General features: G+C 40.9%; 1 protein-coding gene across 6 annotated transcripts in view; it reads left to right on the plus strand.

Annotated features, from left to right (window-relative positions):
• Positions 1-3,885: 3,885 nt before the first annotated feature.
• Sls (sallimus) overlaps positions 3,886-21,069 on the plus strand; it is a 93,663-nt gene continuing 76,479 nt past the window's right edge. For 2 of the 6 annotated variants that reach the window (XM_076388118.1, XM_076388129.1), the window contains exons 1-20: positions 3,913-4,156; positions 11,811-11,853; positions 12,079-12,353; positions 12,531-12,742; positions 12,854-13,075; positions 13,379-13,719; positions 14,177-14,525; positions 14,655-14,893; positions 15,257-15,486; positions 15,565-15,708; positions 15,828-16,085; positions 16,175-16,318; positions 16,417-16,689; positions 16,872-17,417; positions 17,527-18,004; positions 18,085-18,665; positions 18,814-19,356; positions 19,557-19,811; positions 19,961-20,104; positions 20,658-21,059. In XM_076388118.1, coding sequence (XP_076244233.1) covers positions 3,985-4,156; positions 11,811-11,853; positions 12,079-12,353; positions 12,531-12,742; positions 12,854-13,075; positions 13,379-13,719; positions 14,177-14,525; positions 14,655-14,893; positions 15,257-15,486; positions 15,565-15,708; positions 15,828-16,085; positions 16,175-16,318; positions 16,417-16,689; positions 16,872-17,417; positions 17,527-18,004; positions 18,085-18,665; positions 18,814-19,356; positions 19,557-19,811; positions 19,961-20,104; positions 20,658-21,059 — 5,851 coding nt within the window. In that variant the 5' untranslated portion in view covers positions 3,913-3,984. Of the gene's footprint in view, positions 4,157-11,810; positions 11,854-12,078; positions 12,354-12,530; positions 12,743-12,853; positions 13,076-13,378; positions 13,720-14,176; positions 14,526-14,654; positions 14,894-15,256; positions 15,487-15,564; positions 15,709-15,827; positions 16,086-16,174; positions 16,319-16,416; positions 16,690-16,871; positions 17,418-17,526; positions 18,005-18,084; positions 18,666-18,813; positions 19,357-19,556; positions 19,812-19,960; positions 20,105-20,657; positions 21,060-21,069 lie in introns of all 6 variants that reach the window. The other 4 variants (XM_076388167.1, XM_076388150.1, XM_076388140.1 and 1 more) reach the window with 4 other exon arrangements.

Raw genomic sequence — 21,069 nt, forward strand, 5'->3', positions numbered from 1 at the left:
CTCCAATTTTCTATCAATGCTACTACCCCCAATAGAAGTACAATTTTTGTCTAGTTGTATTATGCTGAATCAAAATGCAATCTTGCTGCACTTCGTGGTGATTCGGTCTCCTCGTGGATCTCGTGCATACGATTATAGAAGACTTTGGCTGTTTGTGCGTCGGCGCATGCACGACGCTTCGAAACTAGGGGGTTGTCGCGGCTAAACTTGGCCGAGCCCACGTACGTAGGAGTCTGCTAGGTGATTTGTGCTAGCGAACTCGAAAAAAAAAGGAGGGCGAGTGCGTGCCCGGAAAGAGAACCGACTTCCGAGCAGGGATGGAAGGAGAGGCGAACGTGTCCTCAGGGATCTCTGGAGCGAAACAGATGATGCGATCGTATGTTACTTATGAAGAACAAGGCGGAAGTCGGAACTTAGAAAGAGAGGAGACAGTCTTAAGTGGGACCTTTCTATCATTGCAATAGAAAGGGATGGTTTTGTAATAAACCATAACAAAAAAATTTGCATTTTGTAATAACGAAATGGTTTCGTAATAAGTAGTTAGTAGATTACATTAAAAAAATTTTTTGGGGCAGGTATGGGGGGTAGAAGAGATGTAGTATTTTTTTACATGCAAAAAAATTTATTTTTTACACATTTACATCTTTTTACATAAAGTTTAAAAAGTTTTTAACTCTCTAAATTTTTATTCAAAAATTTCAAATTTCTACTCTAAATCCAAAGAAAATTACCATTTGATCTAAACTCTTCATCCAAACACACAAAAGAGAAAGCAGTCAATTTTCCCAAAATCCTAAGAAAAAGTGTCGCCATGGAGCAAGAAGTATACGTTTAATAAAATCCTCGGCCCAGTTCGGAGCAGGCAAGCCTGTGGGCCCTCGTCGTGCTGAAAACTCTGCAGGCAGGCGACGCGACGAGGAGGGAGCGTGTCGTAGGAACGAGATCGAGGAGGAAAATTAAGCAAAAAGGAGAAATGAAGCGAGGGAAGAGGGAATACGCCGGCTGCGTGCGAGCCACGAGAGACACGAAACGCTCGCACGACTGCGTGTCGTTGTCGTCTGGGTCAGACGAAGAACGAGAGAGCTGCGAGAAAGGGGCTACAGTGAGGGGGAGAAGATGAAAGGGGGGGGCGAGAAGTGCGTAGATGCGTGGGCGGCTGTCAGTGAGCGCGAGAACGCTGCGTGAGCCGCGCGTCGATCTGCGGCTCCGCTCGAGTTTTTCCGATTTTCCGCTAGAAGTCGGTCGATTGGGATACCTGGCGAATCGCTGAATCGCTGGAAGTTGTTTCTTTCTGCGACTCCACTTGGTTTTGGTGATTCATACGTGCTTCTTCTGGAGCGAGATCGTTGTATGTTCTGTATTGTTTGCGTCGTTGGATGATTAGGGTACTAAGGATTTGGGATTATGAGCAGAGAGGTGGTTAGATAAATTGTAACAATTCAATTAGATGAATTTGAAGGTGGGATGCTGTGTCGGAATTCGTGTGCTGCTGACCTTCTGCGAGAGAAAGTTGATCTACATTTTTTTTCTGATTTAGGACAATAATGAATAAATTTGGTGTTGAGTTTGGGATATTGAATTTTGGTATTTGAGTCTGAATCATTCAGAAAAATTATTCTAAGTTTTAGTGTTTCATATTGTTCATTGATGGATTAGAATCATGCTACAATTTGGACGCATATTACGTTATGATTCATACGTGAGTGCCTTCTGCGAAGAATAATTACTATTCTATGAATTTTCGTTCCATATATTTCATTGAAGTAATTATGGTTACCAATGAGGGACTATCTCGTCAAATTAAATCACTTTCTTATGTGAATCAAATTAGGTCTCGAATTGTGTTATAATTCATAAGGAAATTCTATTTTTTTAGTTTCTATTCATGGTTGACTCATTATTTAATCGCGTCAGTAATTAATGAATTATATGTCTAAAGTAATAATAATTGTTACTCTTATAACAAGTATAAGAAATTGTCTCGTTAAGAAATTTGCTTGGCTTCTAATCAACTCGAATCCTTTCCTGAAGAAATAGTATTTTTAGCCCTTCATTTCATATAATTTATCACGTGTACGTCCGCGATCATAACAAAGGAGCTACCTCATCATAATGAATAAGAATTATCGTGTTTGAATTAACTCGGGTTGAATGAGACGTTGCACTATAATTTGATCATAAACCCGAGTCTTTCACGAGAATGAGTTGTACGATTTCTAAGAATCATCCTTATTATTCGATGAAGACTTCTTAATTCGGATCGTAGCTATTTGGTTCGTGTCATTAAAGTAACGTTATGCTGTCAACACTATGCGGGTTTTATGATTGAGTGACCGAGGGACGTGAAAGTTGTTATATCAAATGAATAAATTTGAGATGTCGAAGAAATACATAGCTAGAGGAATAAATTAAAATAATATGTTAATGCTTGAATCGAAATCGGGTCTGTTAGTTTGGCATTTGCATCTTCATACCCCTCAAGTATATTCTTAATTATAAAATCAAAATTAAATTTTCTTATTACTGATGCAGTTACTAACTAAATTAAATAGCATTCTTTACTTTCCAAAGATTAATTTAATGGTTTGTTAACTTTATGTGAACAACATGAACCATGCTTGAGCGAAGTACATCAACAGATTACAGAATTCGAGCGAGTAAAAGTAAATCTAGTAAAAGGAATCACCATTTTCTCAAAGCTTCTCCCAGAACAGCAAACACTACTGTCTTTAGTGAATACAGAGATTTCGAGGAACCATTTCACCAACTATATGTAGCCTCTTACATCCACTTTGCAATCGCTTTTCCTTGGAAGTTTAACACCAAACAGGCGCAACGATGTGCCAAGAAAAAAGTACACGTACGCGCTTTTCACATCATCGAAAGAATTCAGTATCTAAAATAAACTTGGAAAACAGCACACAAAATCCGAGAAATGTAATACAAACGATGTGACTAATATTCACTAACGGATTCAAGAGTCACCTTGAGCACACGCAAAAAAAATAATATAATTCACCTCCTTTCTATTTATTTTTCTACAACTCATCTTCATTCTTTTGTGAAGTAGAACAAGGAATTTTTAAATCATTTTTTCACTGGAAAATAATGAAAATATAGATCATTTTTGCGAGCATCTTCTAGTCAACAAAATTGAGACCAATTTTCCTTCTATACTTTTTGAATACAAGTAAGAAGCTTACATTTAGTATAAAAAAAGCTCCAAAACATTTTAAGATTGTCATATAGCTTATCCCTTTACTCCAAAAAGAAAAATGCAGAATAATAATCAAGGGTAAAAGGAAATCGAGGAAGGGGTAAACAATTCCCCATTCAAACCCATTAACTTCACTGCGGGACGGGGGTGAGAAGAGTCTCTATCGTTTCATCCTCGTCCCTCTCGCGGTCCACGCGCGTCTTCAGCGTCGGGACGCTGGGCGTCCCCACCCTCGTGCTCTACCTCCCACCACGGTCGACCACGTCCTCGTGGAAGGCCGTGTTCGTTTTCCGAGGCGGCATCAGCCGGCATTCGCATTCGACCGACGTCTTGGTTTAAAGAGTCTCGGGGACAAGACTATTGATGATGACTTGACTTCTGCCGACTGGAGTGAGCCGCGGCCTCAGGCAGTACAGACGAAATAAGAAGACGAAGAAGACGAAGAAAGCACAGCACAGAAGAGGATTTATTTCATTACGATAATCGAAGCAGAATCGATCGCGAGTGACACAAGGATAATTTTTTGTTCGATTTTTTTTTTGCGGTTCTATTGCCTCCCGTCCTTTATCATTACCTTTGTTGTTGTTGAGTGTGCCAGTGAGTGCACCGCAGAAAGGGAAGTTTGTACGTCGAAGTAATACTCGGGTGACGAAGGGGAACGAGTTTCTCCTTCAGCCTAAGCACCGTTTGTGATCCCCCAAACGTCGACGACGACCCAGCGATTGAATAATCGATCCTTACGACTTGGATTACGCCGTTGATCCAAGATGAAGCGACAAACGCCTCAGCAGCAGCAGCAGCAGCAGCAGCAACAACAACAGCAATCGATGATGCAGCAGCAGCAAACGATGACGCACCAACAGCAGCAACAGCAGCAATATATTCAACAAAGGACCGAACGACAGTTCACACGGCAACAGATCACCAGTCAGCAGAGAGGTCAGTTACTGGTGATGATTTTTGATAGTCCTGGTAGTTAGAGAGCTTAGTTTAATATCGAAAGGAGTTAAGTCTTCGGAGAAAGAATTAGGGTTACTTTGGTTAACTAAAATTGGTAGGAAAAATGAAAAGAGGGTTCCTCTCTGGAAAGAGACGCGATGGTCAGAGATCTTGATTCAGAAATTAACAAAACATGTAGAATTTATTAAAGCAAAAGAGTTGAGCACTTTAATAGACCACAGTCTTTTAGAAATATGTATTCTGAAAGGTTTCAAAGTTTTTCTTCGTGCCAATAGTTCATAGAAGTTTTTGGATGGAACTAAGGAGTCAGCCCACAGGGATTAAATTTCGCGCAGTCGATCGAATTCCCAAATCCATCGTTTGTGATCGTAATTTACGACTTATCCTCTTCTGTCTTTTCATCGAAGCGAAACGCGACCGGTAGAAAATAAATCCCGAAGATCCCTCGGATTTCTTCGCAGAGACTATATCCCCTCGACGAATATTCTATTTTCGAGCGAGAGCACCGCCCCTGCGTGAGCTCTAAAGATAGTTTTCCACGCTGTTCGACGCCAACACGTTTCGAAAATTCCTGCACGCGCCCGCAAGGGTCGCCCTCCCCGAAGAGGGTGGCCCGACCGCGTAAAAAGTGTAAGACGCTAACACACAGCTGTCAAAATCGCAGCCAGCCATGCTCTGTCTCTCTCTCTCTATCTATCTCCCTTGCCTCCCTTCGGCTCACCCTTCTCTTTCGTGGCCTAGCACGGGATATCTGTCATTGGCCTGTGCATCGCGCCCTAGCTGCACTCGTTCCGAGGAAAAGAGGAATGCGGTTTCTAAATCTGTCCAGACACACTTTTCACGGGTGCTACGCTCGAGCACCCGCTGCGTAGGAAGTGGGGAATGACTAGGATCGCTTGTTGATTAGGATAACTAGCGTTGAAGATTATTTAGGGGAGAAACTGAAGTAACGAGGAGTGAAATATGGGAGCAATCTTATCGGTTTTGAGAGGAATGGTTTGGTATGTTGCTTGGTAGGAGAGGTGAAAATTGTTAATATCGTAAACTGAGCTTTTTACTGGGTATTTAGAAACATGGGTTAAAGGAGAGGAAATTTCTTACACATATAATATTCAACTTCCATAGAACATTTGTTTATATATCTCTTATCTCAGAGATAATAGTCTTGGATAATTTCCAACCATATACCGAACAGTTCACAAATATCTGCAAGAAACGCGATTTTACTATCTGTTTCTTTATTCCTTCAAACCCATAAATGTCAAACCACCCTCTAAATCACTCTAAATCACCCTAAACCACCTCGAACTACTCCAAACAAGTTTAAACGAGAGCAATAGCATTACTCCTCGTCGAGATGAAACGCTTTTCCAGCTGGCAGCTCACACAGCCTTTCAAAGAGCCAAGAGCAAAAATCAACGAGTAAGACCCCCTCAAACAGAGGGAGACGAAACAGTACGGGACACTGTATCGTCTTCTTCGCGAAACATGCGCAAGCAGCGAAGACTAAATACCGCGAAAACGTTAGAACATCACGATCGTTATTCTCAGCGGCGAAAATTGATGCGCTTCCATCGCTAGTGAAATGGCAGTTTACTCGAATATGAAGTTGGAGACGTTCCAATGGAGGGGTTTGGAAACGGTGGATGAAAATATCGTATTGTTGCTATCCTGTTTATGTTTCTCAGAGCTGTTGCGATTCCGTGCGAAAATCGAAACCCTTGCCAGTTCGATGGAGAGCGAAAAAGGTCGGAATGGAGAGCAATGGTTCTGTTTTAATTCCACAGCAAAAGGAAGGCGACACTGGTGGAAGGTTCGTGTCGTTTCCCATGAATCATTTGGCCGAAATAAGGCACCGGTTAGGGCTTCAGTGTCACGGAATATTTTTGGCGGTTTAATCACCGCAATAGACGCGAACTCGTGCCCGCTTCCCTCGACTTCGCCCACGTTAGTGAGCCTTGTTTCCATTGATACCTCACACTTTGGTACACTTTTTCCTTGAGCAGTCCTTTCGAATCTCTGGAACTTCTCGTAAACCATAGAATGGAGTTACGATGTCACTAAAGTGCTTCATGATTATTCATTTGGAATTGCTTACCTACTTCCTTTTGTGTTAGGTTTATGGTAGATATTGTTAGAGCACGTTTTTACGATTCTTTTCTAAGCAAATTTCTTAATATGCCATTTGGATTTTTATCGTTTCCCTGTTTGGTTTTTTTACTCCTGTTTTAATTAGTACAAGAAAGCCTCTCTTATTCAGAATGTTATGAAGTAATAGACGCGAGATGCAGTCTGACGTAAGAATTTCAAACGGATGCGCATATTTTCTCGGTCACGCGGGGGGAACAACCGCAAAGAAAGTAACGTAATTTTCCACGAGTCACGGTTATAGTTACGACTATGAATTTAAACGTGCTTTACGGCGTGCAAAGCTGTTCCGCAACAATGCTTCTGCCAACTGCGCCTTCGTCGTTTAATAAAGATCGTATCCATCGATAGCATCTGCCAACTGATATTAAAACCCCTCTTCGAATGATATAATCGATCGTAATACAAATGACGTTACACATCATAATGTTAAGCTGATTGAGTCAAATGTCAGTAGACCGAATGTCTAAAATCGAATAAAGCAAATGGACGATGGTTCAAATTATTGATTCATAGATTAATCACTTTTTAGAAAATATATTCTGCTGAAGAAATTTTCAAAATTGATCGATTTTTAATTAATATTGTCATGTATTTATTTAAAATATTTTTGTATGTATTTTCTGAAGAAAATTCCTGTAAATATGATTTAAAGAAAGATCTTGATTTACTCGAATAATTTTGTAGAATCAGCGGCCCTGAAAGTGCTTGGAATTCGCAATGATGGGTCATCGCATTCAACTGGTTTTCAGCGATCAATTTGGCAGATTCTGCAAAACGTTAAATCGCTCGTTTGCTTCCTCGCGAGTGTCCAGTAATTTTTGGGGCGTCTAAATTTTATCAGAAGGTCGATAAATTTCAGGCTCACGTCGCGAACTCGACGAAAGAGGCTCAACTCGGTCCAGACCCCAAAAATATCGAACACGTACTCATACTTGATTCACGATTATAACATACTCGATCCTGTACGTGACGAATTACGAAAGTTTTACGAGCGAAATTACTTCACGGTCAATTGAGAAACATAACTTTAAAACTGTAATTAGTCTTATATAGTTTTTCGCATCGAACCTGATATTGATAATGCAGGTGAAGGTTCCAGTTTTTTTTGTGTATTTTTTTGCCATTTCGATAGATTTGCAAATCATGCTGGTATGTTGTTTGTATCTCGGTTTTGACGAAAAGTCAAATATTTACTCCCGAAATTACTGATAAGAAAGATGGAGAATACTTTCCTGGTAATACTCGTTGAAATCTTCTGTTTGGTCTGATGCAAAGTTATTATTCTACTTAAAATATTTATGTTTCATAGGCAGAGGTTCAGAAATAGGTTAATTGAACGATTTTTAATAAAAGCTACCTATAGAGTGTGTCTAAAATTTATTCTGAGTGGATGTATCTTTCTGGATATCTGCTTTTATCAATTTTATTAACAGTAAGTTATTTGCTTTTAAATTACTCTCCAAAATTCTTAACTTTGTCACTTATTATCAGTTCATAATCTCACTACATTCATTCCCTTATCAATTTATTCACATTCATGAATCTCCATTTAAAAGATAACTGGAAATTCGTGAACAACTGCAAATGTTGTAAAATTGTCGAAATATCTGAAACGTTTCCTTCTAACGCAATGTCAACGGACGATAATGTCCCTTTATCATCGTGACTTCTTCGTTCTTGACGACATTGACTCGCAGTCTGCCAACGTCGGATGGCTTAGGCCTGGCTCGCGAGTCAAATTCGAAGAGTGCCAGAGACCCGCTAGTATCGCGTCTAAAAAGAATACAGGTCGCGTGTGGGACGCACGAAATTACACACAAAACATCAGCAGAGGCTAACAAAGCCTGCGCGTAATCATTTTGTCGTTGACAAAGTCAGCTATTTCGCGCGAGCGACGAGGCACCCTGCTAAATCATCATTATTAATACTAGCGAGAGTACCAGCGATCTCGTGTTACGGCCAGACGTCCTGACAACGCCACACCTCATCAGGAATTTGTTAATAAATCAACAAGAGGAGAAAAATATCGTGGGATGACCACTGAATGCAAATTAATGAGACAGACTGTTTTGACTACCATAGGAAATCAATAGTAGGCAATTTTATTAGGTGTTTAAAGTTCGTGGTATAAATTAGAGATAATTGATCACTGTTCTGGAAGCATGGATTTCTTGTAATATTGAATTAATTATAATTGCTGGATTTTGCAATTCAAATTCTTCGCTTACTCCAATTCTCTACTTAACTAATGTTCTGATAGAATACAAAAAGATTATGGTCAATTGACTTCAGAAACTTCTTATGTTAATAATTTAATTAGTATCAGTTAGCACGCATAATAAGGTTGAGTTTCTTAAAAATATCAAAGCAGGATGGAAAAAATTAAGACAACCTGGATAACTACAATCGTCAACAAATTTTCTAAGCAAATCCTTAAAAATGCTATCTCCATAATTTCATATAATGATCAACATCAAATAGCATCCAAATAACTAACACCTCTCTGCGCTACCTTCCCCAATATTCTCTTCGAGGATCCTCCTCCCTAGGGTTCCTCGAAGTCTCAAGTCAGCTGATCGTGACAGGCGCAACCTGTCAGCCTGACCAACAATAACCAAACAACCAATCATTCTTAGCCAAAGAAGTAAAATGGAACAAAAAGCAAATGGCCTAAAAAGAGGGGCCATCGTTGCTACAACTTTCCAGGGCTTTCTCCCCAGTCCATGGGGTCTCGCCTAGCTTCGTCGCGCCATTGCTTCCGACTCGCTTGCAATAAGCATTTATAAATATTTGCAAAGTGGACATGAATGCTTGTATTAGAGAAAGAAAGGAGCAAGCTCATAATGGGGAAGGGGCGAGGAGAGAGGCAGGGAAACACAGCGTTAGGAGCTGTTTTATTTTGGTCAGTGACTGGCTTTGCGTAACGTCCCAGGCGATTGGTCGAGGTGCATGTAGTCCGGCAGCCGTAGAGACGCGACGCGTCGCGGCGCTGGGCGCCGCGCAAAGATAGTTGCTCCTAAAATGGCCCACGGTAACGCGATCCCCATCTGGATGCAAAAATAGGATCCCGTGGTTATCCGACCAAGTTACGTCCTTCCCCTCCCCCCGAGCACCCCCGCGACCGCCATCCGAGCGAGAATGGTACCGCTCTCTTTTTCTTTCGTATTCTATATTTCATTTCTTTTTTATCGAACCAGGTAGTGTCGATGCAGGCACAACGTGACCTTCTGTCTGCTCCCAAGGTTGCATCCCTCTTCCGGGGGGTTGTTATCATACATGTTTGTGTTGAGGATCCTGTTGTCGATGACTAGGAAATTTTTTTAATTATTATGATTGTATCGTATCATACTGAGATAATAGAAAATGGAAAGAATAAAACTGACTTAGGAGACAGTAAATATTTTTTTTAGTTTGCATGTCAGAGTTTATATCGTCATTGGTGATTTTTAGATATTTTTTAATTGGTTAGGGAGTAATGTATATTTGAGATGTTTTGGTTCAGAAATTTGTAGTATAGGAAATTTGATCTTTTTTCTCAGTAATATTATAGAATGTCCATCGATTAATAGAGTAGACAAAATTTTTATTTTCGATAATTTAGGGTAATATCTGTTTTTGCAGATACTTTTACTTGACTCATTACTCCACTTATAAGTGCCTTACCATATCCTAATTTTAAAATGATAAATTTGGCTCATTATCTTTAGGTATGTCATGACAGTGCAATAGGAGGAGAATACGGTGTCGCATATCCTTCGCTGTCAAGTGATGATCGTCCCACGTATTTCGATATTTTATAGTTGCACCTGCGAAGCGATGCATTGCGTTGATTATGTCCTATAGAAACAAGCATGATCTATTATTTTCGGAAAAATTTGGTAACTTGACAAATTTTGGAGACGCTCTTATACTTATATTTATTGATTTACGTATATGATTGTTGCTGTTTCTTACCCGAAATCAATGTCTAAAGAAATTAATCACGAATTGGTGTAACTCAGTAGGTAGCTAATTAAACAAAAATTTAGGAAGCCTTTTCTAAACCGTAACAATAATTAATTCAAAGTAATTTATTTACATAGGACTCGTAATTAATCATCAAGTGAACTGTATATCTGGATTATATATAGTATTAATATACGTAGAATATATTTTTAGATTATCAAGCTAACTCCTCGCAACTAGTAGTGCATCAGCTTATGTTGTCAAAACATCTGTCAAAATTCCTAATCTCGACGCGTGCATCATTTAGTTTCTACTCTATCCGATATTACTCTAACGTGGTGCACCTCGTGTGAACGTGCCTGGGATTTCTGAACGATAGCGTCATTGCCACTAGAATCCACTTAGTCGCTTAACCGATAACGAAAGTGGTTTCTCTGAGGCTTACACCGACGTATGCATCGAATGTTTATTTTCACTGCGCCACCGTGTGTGGCACCGATAATTAATTTCTAAAGACTGGCGCCTGATTTCTCATTGATCGTGTTGGGCGCGTAATTCGGAGTCGGCTACTGTAATCGTTCGAAATCTTTCACGATGAGACCCACTCTCGACGATCCTCTTCGGAAAAAAAACAACCGAGATTACTCACCGAAAGAGGAATCCTTTATTTCTTCTTAAGAGCTTGCGCTCTCGTTGATGAAGTAGCGCAGATGCTGTTGATGATTCACACTTGGTCACAGCTTTCAGCTTTTTGGAGCTTTATGTGGTAAATTGAAATATAAATTTTTATGTGATATTTCAGTCAAAGGCTATTCAGATTATTATTTAAGAAAGATATGTTACGTGAAAGATTCTAAAATTATAGGTACCAATTTAGGTAACAAAAAGTTTAATTACTCAGAGTTTAGAACAATAGTAGAACATCTTGATAGGTATATGCATTAATACATACTTACATATGTTAATTATCGTATAAATTAATCGTATTTCTTTTTACCACAATGGAATGCAAATAATATCACAAATTATTGGAATATACCTAAGTACCCAAAAATGAAGTAATTAGTGTAAGCAGAAGGGAACGCGCGGGTCATGAACATTTTACGTCAACAAGGTCCTCGCTCTTAATTAGCGAATTGACTTAATTGCGCTGCGTCCCGACGCAGATAAGTCCGTGTAAAAATGTCCAGTCGCCATGGCGCGTGACGACGACAGAGAAAAACGGCGTCAACGGTTCGTTTCCCCGATTCGTTCTAGCCCAGTTCAGAGGAACGAGAGGAAATGCACTCTGGGAAAGAGACACGAGCACAGAAATAAAAGTAATGGGCCTCGAACAGACAGGGTGAAAGCACAGTTGTCCATTTTTTTTTCGCTCAAGTGGCACGTGTAATGGGACCGAAATTGTCTGGAAATAAAAGTCTGTCTCATTTTACAAAATAGAATAATTACTCTTATTTGCAAGCTAAAATAATTGAGACGAGTTGCACCTTTTTGTAGCGATTATTAAAATAAGATTTCCTTCTTTTGTCTTTTGCAGTTCAAGGGGAGATCGTGATGCAATCGACGCCCACGGTACCAGCGTGAGTAATTAAAAATTACTTTTCTCAGTACCTTTTTGTTTAAAATAGACTACATTTCAGGAAAGTATTAAGTGACAATACTAGTTTAATTTATAGTTCAAAGCTCCTTTTGTATTTGCTATTTTCGTCTACATTAATAATTTCAATTTCAATTTAGATTGAAGATGCTTCTAAAAAATATGTTGAAAGATGAATTCTTCACTTGAATCTCTAATTTTTATGCAGATTTACCGGCAGGCCCGGTGACCCATCACCGCCGGTCTTTGAGCAGATTTTCAAGAACGCCAGGTTCGCGCAGGGTGGAAACGCAATTTTCGAGGGACGTGTCAGAGGAAATCCAAAGCCCACCGTCTCGTGGACACACAAAGGTGCCCCGTTACTGGAATCATGGAAATTTCGGATGTCGTACGATGAGAAAACAGGGGCTGTGACCCTTCAGATTAATCAGATCGGTCCTGGAGACGAGGGTGAATACACATGCAGTGCTAAGAATCAATATGGTAAGTTCCATTAAAAATTAACTTTACAGTCATTCTTAGAGGCAGAATACTCAGGAATTCATATATTCTATATCTTTGAAGAAAAAATGTGTATGATTTCGTATGAAAATTGATGTATTTTCCAAACTGGTAATCATCCTATTCAGTGTATAATTGAATTAAATATTCATTATGCAGGCGAAGCAATCTGCTCAGTCTACATTCAGCCAGAAGGATTTGGACCTCCACCACAGCAAAGCAGTTTCAAGAAAGAGTACGCACAGAGCTATCAGTCGAGTGAACAGAAGACACAAACCGGAACTCAGAGTTTCCAACAGCGCACCTATCAACAAACGATCGACAAACGAAGCTATATGAATGGAAGCTCCACCAGCATCGAAGATTTCAAGGTTGTTTGTCTTTGAAATTTAGACCATTGCGTTAAAATATTATGCAGAAGTAAATTCTCTTTTTGAGAATTTGCAGACGGAGGATGGTAAATTGTAATGATATATTTGCAGGTCGACACGTTCGAGTACAGACTGCTGCGCGAAACAGAATTTCGAGAGTCGATTACCCGCCGCTTCGTGGGCGAGACCGACGTGCAGATTTCGACGGTGGTAGATCGTAACCTGGGACCGGTTGCACCTCCGCAATTTGTTCAGAAGCCGAGAAATTCGAAGCTCGTTGAGGGATCCGACGCCGTTTTCACAGCGAAAATATCTGGCAACCCGAAACCAAGAGTGAGTAAAATCTTTCATGATTTATTCGAGCAAGATGAACCTTCCACTTCAACTTTTTCTATTTTTTACTTTTTTTACTAAGCCTTTCTTTTAATACCCACTCTAAAATGTGATAATTAAAATTCAAATTGGTTTAAAGAATAGAAAAATTACTACATGAAATAGATTTAAATTATACAAGTAGAGGGAGAAACATAATAAGTGGCTCTAAAAGAATAGATACCATACCAAAATTATGCTCCAGTTAATTTTATAATTAACATCCCAATATTCGTCACGGTACATTTTATTTCCCTTTTGTAGTTAACTTGGTTCAAAAACGGCCAAAGGATCCGCGATTCACAACGCGTGGAGATGAGCTATTCGAATCAGCAAGCCACTTTGAGGATTAGAGTCGCTTTACCGGAAGACAGCGGCCATTACACCTTGCTCTCGGAAAATCCTCAAGGTTGTACCGTCAGCTCGGCATATTTGGCGATCGAATCCAGCGATCAAGTAGACCAGGCCTATCAAACGACGCAGAGAGAAACGGTGAAGGCTCAGCAAGTAGAATCGACCAGCGAGTCAGACTCTGGCAAAGTGCTGCCGCCGAATTTCGTTCGCACTTGCACTGATCGCGAAGCTACTGAAGGAAAAATGACAAGGTGAGTCTTATTCTTTTGGAAACTCTGTTTCCAGTTAAACAATACATTTTTTATTTGACATTGTAGAATGGAGCGTAGGGAGTTTCTATTTAAAGGCTGTACTACTTGCACCATTGTACTTAATCAAAGACAGACTCTATTACTCACAGTTAGTCGATTATGTAGTAGAATATGTATGAGGTTTCTTGCTTTAAATATAACTAACTGAGGAAATCTGACATAATTTACTCAAACATTCAAATTTATTGTACAATATTTAAATTTAAATACATGTTAAAGCAAGTAGTACTGATAATTACACCTGATAAATAATTTACACTTACGTTACATTATCTGTTCTTCTCTTTTTTTACAAGATAGTATAATACAATTCTCATAATTCTACTTATTCAGTATCCTCATAAATGTATTTTATTGCGTCGTCTTTAAAAAAAGATCTTTCTTATTTAATATTCAGGTTTGATTGTCGTGTAACCGGTCGTCCCTATCCCGAGGTAACATGGTACATAAACGGCCAGCAAGTAGTCAACGATATGACCCACAAGATCCTCGTTAACGAGTCGGGCAACAACTCCCTGATGATCACCAACGTGAGCCGCGCAGACGCTGGTGTCGTAACCTGCGTCGCGAGAAACAAAGCTGGCGAAACCTCGTTCCAGTGCAACCTGAACGTCATCGAAAAGGAACAGGTGGTCGCGCCTAAGTTCGTAGAACGTTTCACCACCACGAATGTGAAGGAAGGCGAACCAGTTGTCTTCATGGCGCGCGCTGTTGGCACCCCTGTGCCGAGAATCACCTGGCAGAAGGTAACTTAAAGAAAATAATTCCTTAATATTGCAATGAAACTGTAGATTATTAATTTTAGGAAATTCTTCAGAAAATTATAGGAAATATTGTGTTCAAGTGGCAGACAAAAATGATATTGGTTATTTTAGGATGGTGTGCCAATTACACCTGGACCAGATGTGCGCATACAAACGGACGGCAGCGGAGCTTCGACTTTGGACATACCCTGTGCGAAATTGTCGGATGCTGCTTGGTACCAGTGCACAGCTCAGAATGTTGCCGGCTCTACAGCCACCCGAGCACGGCTTTTCGTGGAGACACCGAAAGGAGCAGCCCCCGAACCAAGACGCCTGAATTTACCCCGACCGACGAAAGTCATCGAACCAGAGTAAGTAATTCGTTTATGACGAGTATCGTTGAGGCAGTGGCTTGAAAATGTTTGGAACCTGAAGATTAGAAACTTAAGGGGATCTCAAAACTGTTACAGTAATTTACTTCTAGTATAAAATTCACTTAATTTAAGTAGTCTTCAAGTTCTGAACAGATATTTATGAAATATTATACTCCACGTCGTGTCTGACTACTAACGTACTGATTCTACTTTTGTGCAACCTGGAGGATGAGCGCTGGTACGATTCCAAGTTTATAATTTTTTTTTAAGAAATAAAAACATAGTATTATGTTTCTGAATATTCTATATAGTTTTATATCTTTTTACAAGAAATAGAGATAATAGAGAATATGGTTACAGACCAGCGCCTGGCCCCGAAGTGATTTACTTGCGGCACGTAGAACGTGCTAAGCCGTATTTGCCTCCGCCTGAGGAGGACAGAGTATATCCACCGCCACGTTTCATTATTCCACTGAAGGACGTCCATCAGATCGAGGGTGGACGAATTCACTTCGAGGCCAGAATCGAACCGGTGGGTGATCCCACTATGAGGGTAGAGTGGTACGTGAATGGAAGAGCTCTCGATGCAAGTAAGTAACTTTCGTTTATGCCAAAGTAATAAATTCTATAATCTGTGGTGAAATTTCTAATTGAAATTGTGATGCTAGGCTCACGAGCGACTTCCATTTTCCGATTTGGCTTCATTTCTCTCGACCTCATCAGCATTGTCGTTCAGGACAGTGGCGAATACTTGTGCCGCGTTGTCAGTTCGACTGGAGTCGCCGAATCTCGAGCTACCCTCAGCGTGACACGTAAGTTTCAACTTAGAATATATTAATTAACCTTTGAACTACCATTAGTGCTTTTGGAATCGCATAAGTGGTTTCTAAATTTTTGCTGGATAGGAGATTAATATAAATTACTGTTCCAGCACGCGCAACAATTGAACAGGCTAGCCAACACCCCGACAGCCTCCAGTACATCCAACAGCTCGAGGATTACAGCAAGTACCAAAGACAGGAGAGTGTGGAGGACATCTCTTCACAGCGGCCGGCCTTCATCCGACCACTCCAGGATCTAGGAGAGCTGCAAGAGGGTCGTAACGCCCATTTTGAGGCGCAACTGACCCCCGTCAGCGATCCCACGATGAAAGTGGAGTGGTACAAGGATGGCAGGCCAATCACAGCTAGTGAGTGTCTACCCTCCACTATTTTTAACCCAGTTTTTTGGTATCCTTAGTCTATTCCATGTACTTAACTAATGGCAATTCGTTCATAGGCTCAAGAATCACAACCATCTTCAACTTCGGATACGTCTCGCTCAATATATTGCACCTACGAGCTGAAGATGCAGGTTCTTATACTGTCAGAGCTGTGAACCGCTTGGGAGAGGCCGTCAGCTCCGCATCTCTTCGTGTCTTGGGTAGATATCGTAAAATTTATAAAATAGGTGGCAGTCATAGTTTCAATCGAAATGAATAGACTATATTTGACCATTCTCTCTGCTTCCATTTATTGCAGCACGCACAAGCGTTACTTCTGACTTGGGTATCCCCGAGCAACAGAGGTACATCGAGGCTGCCGAGGAGTTGGAAGCCTATCAACAGGCTATGCACCAGAAATACGTACAGGAGCAGCCTGAACCGACCAGCCCACCGGAATTCAAATCTCCTATCAAGGATCAGAACAGCATACGAGAAGGTGGCTTCGCTCATTTCGAAGCTCGCCTGGAACCAGTCGGCGATTCTGACTTAAGAGTTGAGTGGCTTAAGGATGGACGCCCTGTAGAAGCCAGTGAGTATATTCTCCAATTACCATAGGTTGCACTGTTATACAAATTTCAATTCTAATTAATAACAATTTTAAGTATTATAAAAGTGTAGAACTCTGCATCTGTCTTCATCCTAAACAGATGTCTCATATTAAAAAGAACTATTTAATTTTCTCACCAATTTTTCCTTAATCCTCTTCAACAGGTTCACGGATCACGACATTCTTCAACTTCGGTTACGTCGCATTGACCATCAAATATGTGACGATTTACGACGTCGGTGTGTACACCTGTCGCGCCTACAATCGTGTTGGCGAAGCTCACACTACCGCTCAATTGAGTGTACTCAGCAAGAACGACGTCATCTATGACAGCCAACACCCTACTGGACTTCAGAAGATTCAAACACTGGAAGATTCCAGCCGATACTCGCGACAGGTTCAAGAAGAGACCCAGGTGACTCAAGCACCACGATTCCTGGGTAATTTGAAGGGAACCAACAAGATTGTAGAAGGACAACGTGCTCATTTTGAGGCTCGTGTTGAACCTCAGAGTGATTTGACCATGACCATCGAGTGGTACCACAATGGAAAGCCCATCACCGCAGCTAATAGAATACAAACCTACCATGACTTTGGCTATGTCGCTATTGACATTCTTCAGGTCAGACCTGAAGATGCTGGTACTTACACTGTGGTCGCCAGAAATGCTCTTGGCGAGGCACGTCTATCTGCTACCATGGTTGTGGAAAGTAAGTTTCTTCTTTTCTTCTTTTAATGTATCTTGTGGAAATATTTCAATATGGCGGAAGAAAATATAATTGAACATAATTTAATATTATTACTAAATTTTTATTGTAGCTCGCTCAAGTGTTGATACCAGCAGCATGCACCGCGTCTCCTACGAAAAGACCCAACGCCTGGAGGAGTCAAAGTTCGTCGAGCCTCAGTACCACATCGAGGAAATTTCAAAATCGAAGCCTATCTTCGTGCAACCACTGAGTGACCCTAAACCAGTCAGCGAAGGCAAGAACATCCACCTGGAGTGTCGCTTGGAACCGATGGGTGACCCAACTATGAGAGTCGAATGGTTCCAAAATGGTCGCCCAGTCACTGTTGGCTCTAGATTCAGAACTTACTACGATTTCGGTTTCGTCGCTTTGGACATCGTTCACTCGACCGTCCTGGACTCTGGAGAGTACACTGTCAGAGCCACCAATCACCTTGGCACTGCTCATACATCAGCTTGTGTGAGAGTCATTGGCAAATCTGATGTTGTTACTGAGACTCAGCATGAGCAGTCTCTTGAGCAGATTCAAATGTTGGAGGATTCGTCAAAGTTAGTATATCAGATTGCATTTGAAGTATTGTAACAATAGGCTAACAATCTCTTAACTTTCTTTCTTACTATCGTCACAGGTACCGCAGAACTCAGCAAGAAGAAGTGACAGTGATGCAACCACCCCAGTTCACCCGACCCCTGCACAACATCGAGACAGTAGAACTGACTAACGTCCACCTCGAGTGTCGTCTTCAGCCAGTCGGTGACGCTACCATGAAGGTTGAGTGGTTCGTCAATGGTAGACCAGTAAAGACAGGTCACAGATTTAGACCTTCCTACGAATTCGACTACGTTGCACTCGACATACTCGGCGTCTATCCTGAAGACTCTGGCGTCTACACCTGCCAGGCCAGAAATCAGTTAGGTGAAGCTGTAACATCTTGCTCTGTTAGGGTGCACGCGAAGAAAGATCTGCTGTTGGAGTCACAACACCCTGAAGGCTTAGAGAGAATTCAGTACTTGGAGGATACTTCGAGATACAAGCGTAAAGAATTGGTGGACGAGGTTGTGAATGTTAAACCCAGGTTCATCACTGCTCCTAAGAACCAAGAGAACCTTCGTGAGGGACAACATGCTCACTTCGAGTGCAAATTGGAGCCTGTGACGGATTCGAATTTGAAAGTTGAATGGTACAAGAATGGCCGTCCAGTTACAATAGGTGAATACTTTTTATTGTTTAAAATAGAAAGTTTTCAAAAAGAGAATGATAAAAACATTTTTAGTTTTTAGGTCTATTTTAATCTGTATTTTTCATTCAATCTTTGTTTCTTAATTTAAATTAATTTTAAATATTTTGTAATCCTCAGGGCACCGATTCCGTCCAATTCACGATTTTGGCTACGTCGCCCTGGATGTGATCGACTTAATCGCCGAGGACTCTGGTACCTACACCTGTCGTGCTGTCAATCTCGTTGGCAGTGACGAAGTGTCCTGCACTCTGACTTGCCGATCAACAGCCCAGATCCTCACGGACACGCGAAACGAGACTGGTCTCGAGCAGATTCAGTATCTCGAAGACAGGACCAAGTATCAACGACGAGAAGATATCGAGGAGACCACCACTCAAGCACCTATATTTACCACGTCTCTGAACAACGTGGAGATCAAAGAAGGGCAGAGAGCCCACTTCGAGTGCAGACTGATTCCAGTCTCTGATGCCACGATGAAAGTAGAATGGTTCCACAATAACAAGCCAGTCAAAGCTGGATCGAGATTTGTTGAGACCAACAGCTTCGGTTTCGTCGCTTTGGACATCATGTACGCGTACCCTGAGGACTCTGGTACTTACACCTGTCGTGCAAGGAATATCATTGGAGAGGCGATCACTTCCGCCACTGCGGTTGTTCACTGTGAGTTTTCTTATTATTTGATTATTTGTAAGAGGATTGAGTTACGTAGTAGAATGGAAGAGGACAAAATTGAGACATTGACATTTGATCAGTGATTTCTTGGAATTTATTAGAAGTGGATTTAATTTGAGAAGAAAAGTTTACTTGTTCAATTTTATGAAAATATTTTAATAAAATTCATGGTAATTCTTTTCGAACAGCCAAAAAGTCGATCTACATGGAGACCCAAAACGAGGAGACTCTACAACGTCTCCGTTATTTGGAGGATACCTCACGATATCAGCGCAAAACCACAACAGAGGAAACTGTTACCCAAGCTCCAGTCTTCACGATGCCTATTAAGGATCTCAAAGTCGCTGAGAACCAAGCAGCTCATTTCGAGGCTCGTGTGATTCCTGTTGGTGATTCGAAGCTCAAAGTGGAATGGCTCCGAAATGGAGTTCCAATTGCAGCTTGTAAGTTGCATTATGATAGCAATTATAATAGAACAATCTCTTTGACTTTCATCATGCATATTTATTCCTTTGCACTAAAAAAGTAAAAAGCCCAGGAAAAATCATCAATTGTTATTTTCTAGAATATTATTAATTTTTCTCTCTTGCAGCCAACCGCGTAACAACAATGCACGACTTTGGTTACGTCGCTTTGAACATGAAATACGTCAACCCTGAAGATTCGGGTACTTACACTTGCCGTGCAAGAAATGATTTAGGAGAAGCAGTGACATCAGCCACACTATTCGTCCAGTGTAAGTATAAACTATGCAACGTAGATCGTATCACTTCGAAAATGGAGCTTTAATATTCAGCACGCTTGTCGTGAGCCCAGACGAGCTTTCGAAAAGTAGACAGAGCTTACACGTAGATCCTTGTATTCTTTGTGCAGCGATTCTTCTCCCTCTATTTTTGGTGAAGTGTTCGTAGAATTTTTTGTATATTCTTTGATGGAGTTTTATTTGCAATGTTCACAGAAACTGTGTAAAAACGCTTTCAGTATTCGTAAGAATAGTTTTCGTAGTTAGAATTAATGGGAATTGCAGATTACAAATGCAAATACGGGGACAGATTTTTCACTTACATTCTTATTTTGCCACACATTATATTCGATCTATAATCGATATTTTATACTCCAACAATAATTACTATAAAGTCACTGTACCAACTTTCACTATTCCTTAAAAATGAACAAATGATGTTTAACAAGAATAAGACATTAACAAGTATACTCAGTTTTCGAACATTTCACCACTATCCACAAGACTCGTACAAAAACACGCTGACAGTACTCTTCCCTCAACACAGCCAAGGCAGCTCTGCAATTCGAGTCGCAGCACGAGAGCTCGCTGTCGAAGATCCAGGCCCTGGAGGACACCAGCAGGTACCAACGCCGCGAGGAGGAGGAGATCGTCGTCACAGAGAAACCATACTTCACAGTCCAACTGAACGGACCCTCGAACCTGGTCGAAGGTCAAAGCGCACATTATGAGTGCCGCATTGAGCCCTACCCTGACCCGAACATGAAAGTGGAGTGGTTCCATAATGGCAAACCACTGTCCACTGGTCATAGATACAGAACCACCTGTGACTTTGGATTCGCCTCCCTGGATGTTCTCTCAGTATACGCTGAAGACTCTGGCACCTATACTTGCCAGGCCACCAATAAGCTTGGATCGGCGCAGAGCTCGATTAATCTCAATGTGAAATGTAAGTACTG

The sequence above is a fragment of the Calliopsis andreniformis genome, chromosome 2, assembly GCF_051401765.1.
Source record: "Calliopsis andreniformis isolate RMS-2024a chromosome 2, iyCalAndr_principal, whole genome shotgun sequence".
In the NCBI taxonomy this organism is placed as follows: domain Eukaryota; kingdom Metazoa; phylum Arthropoda; class Insecta; order Hymenoptera; family Andrenidae; genus Calliopsis; species Calliopsis andreniformis.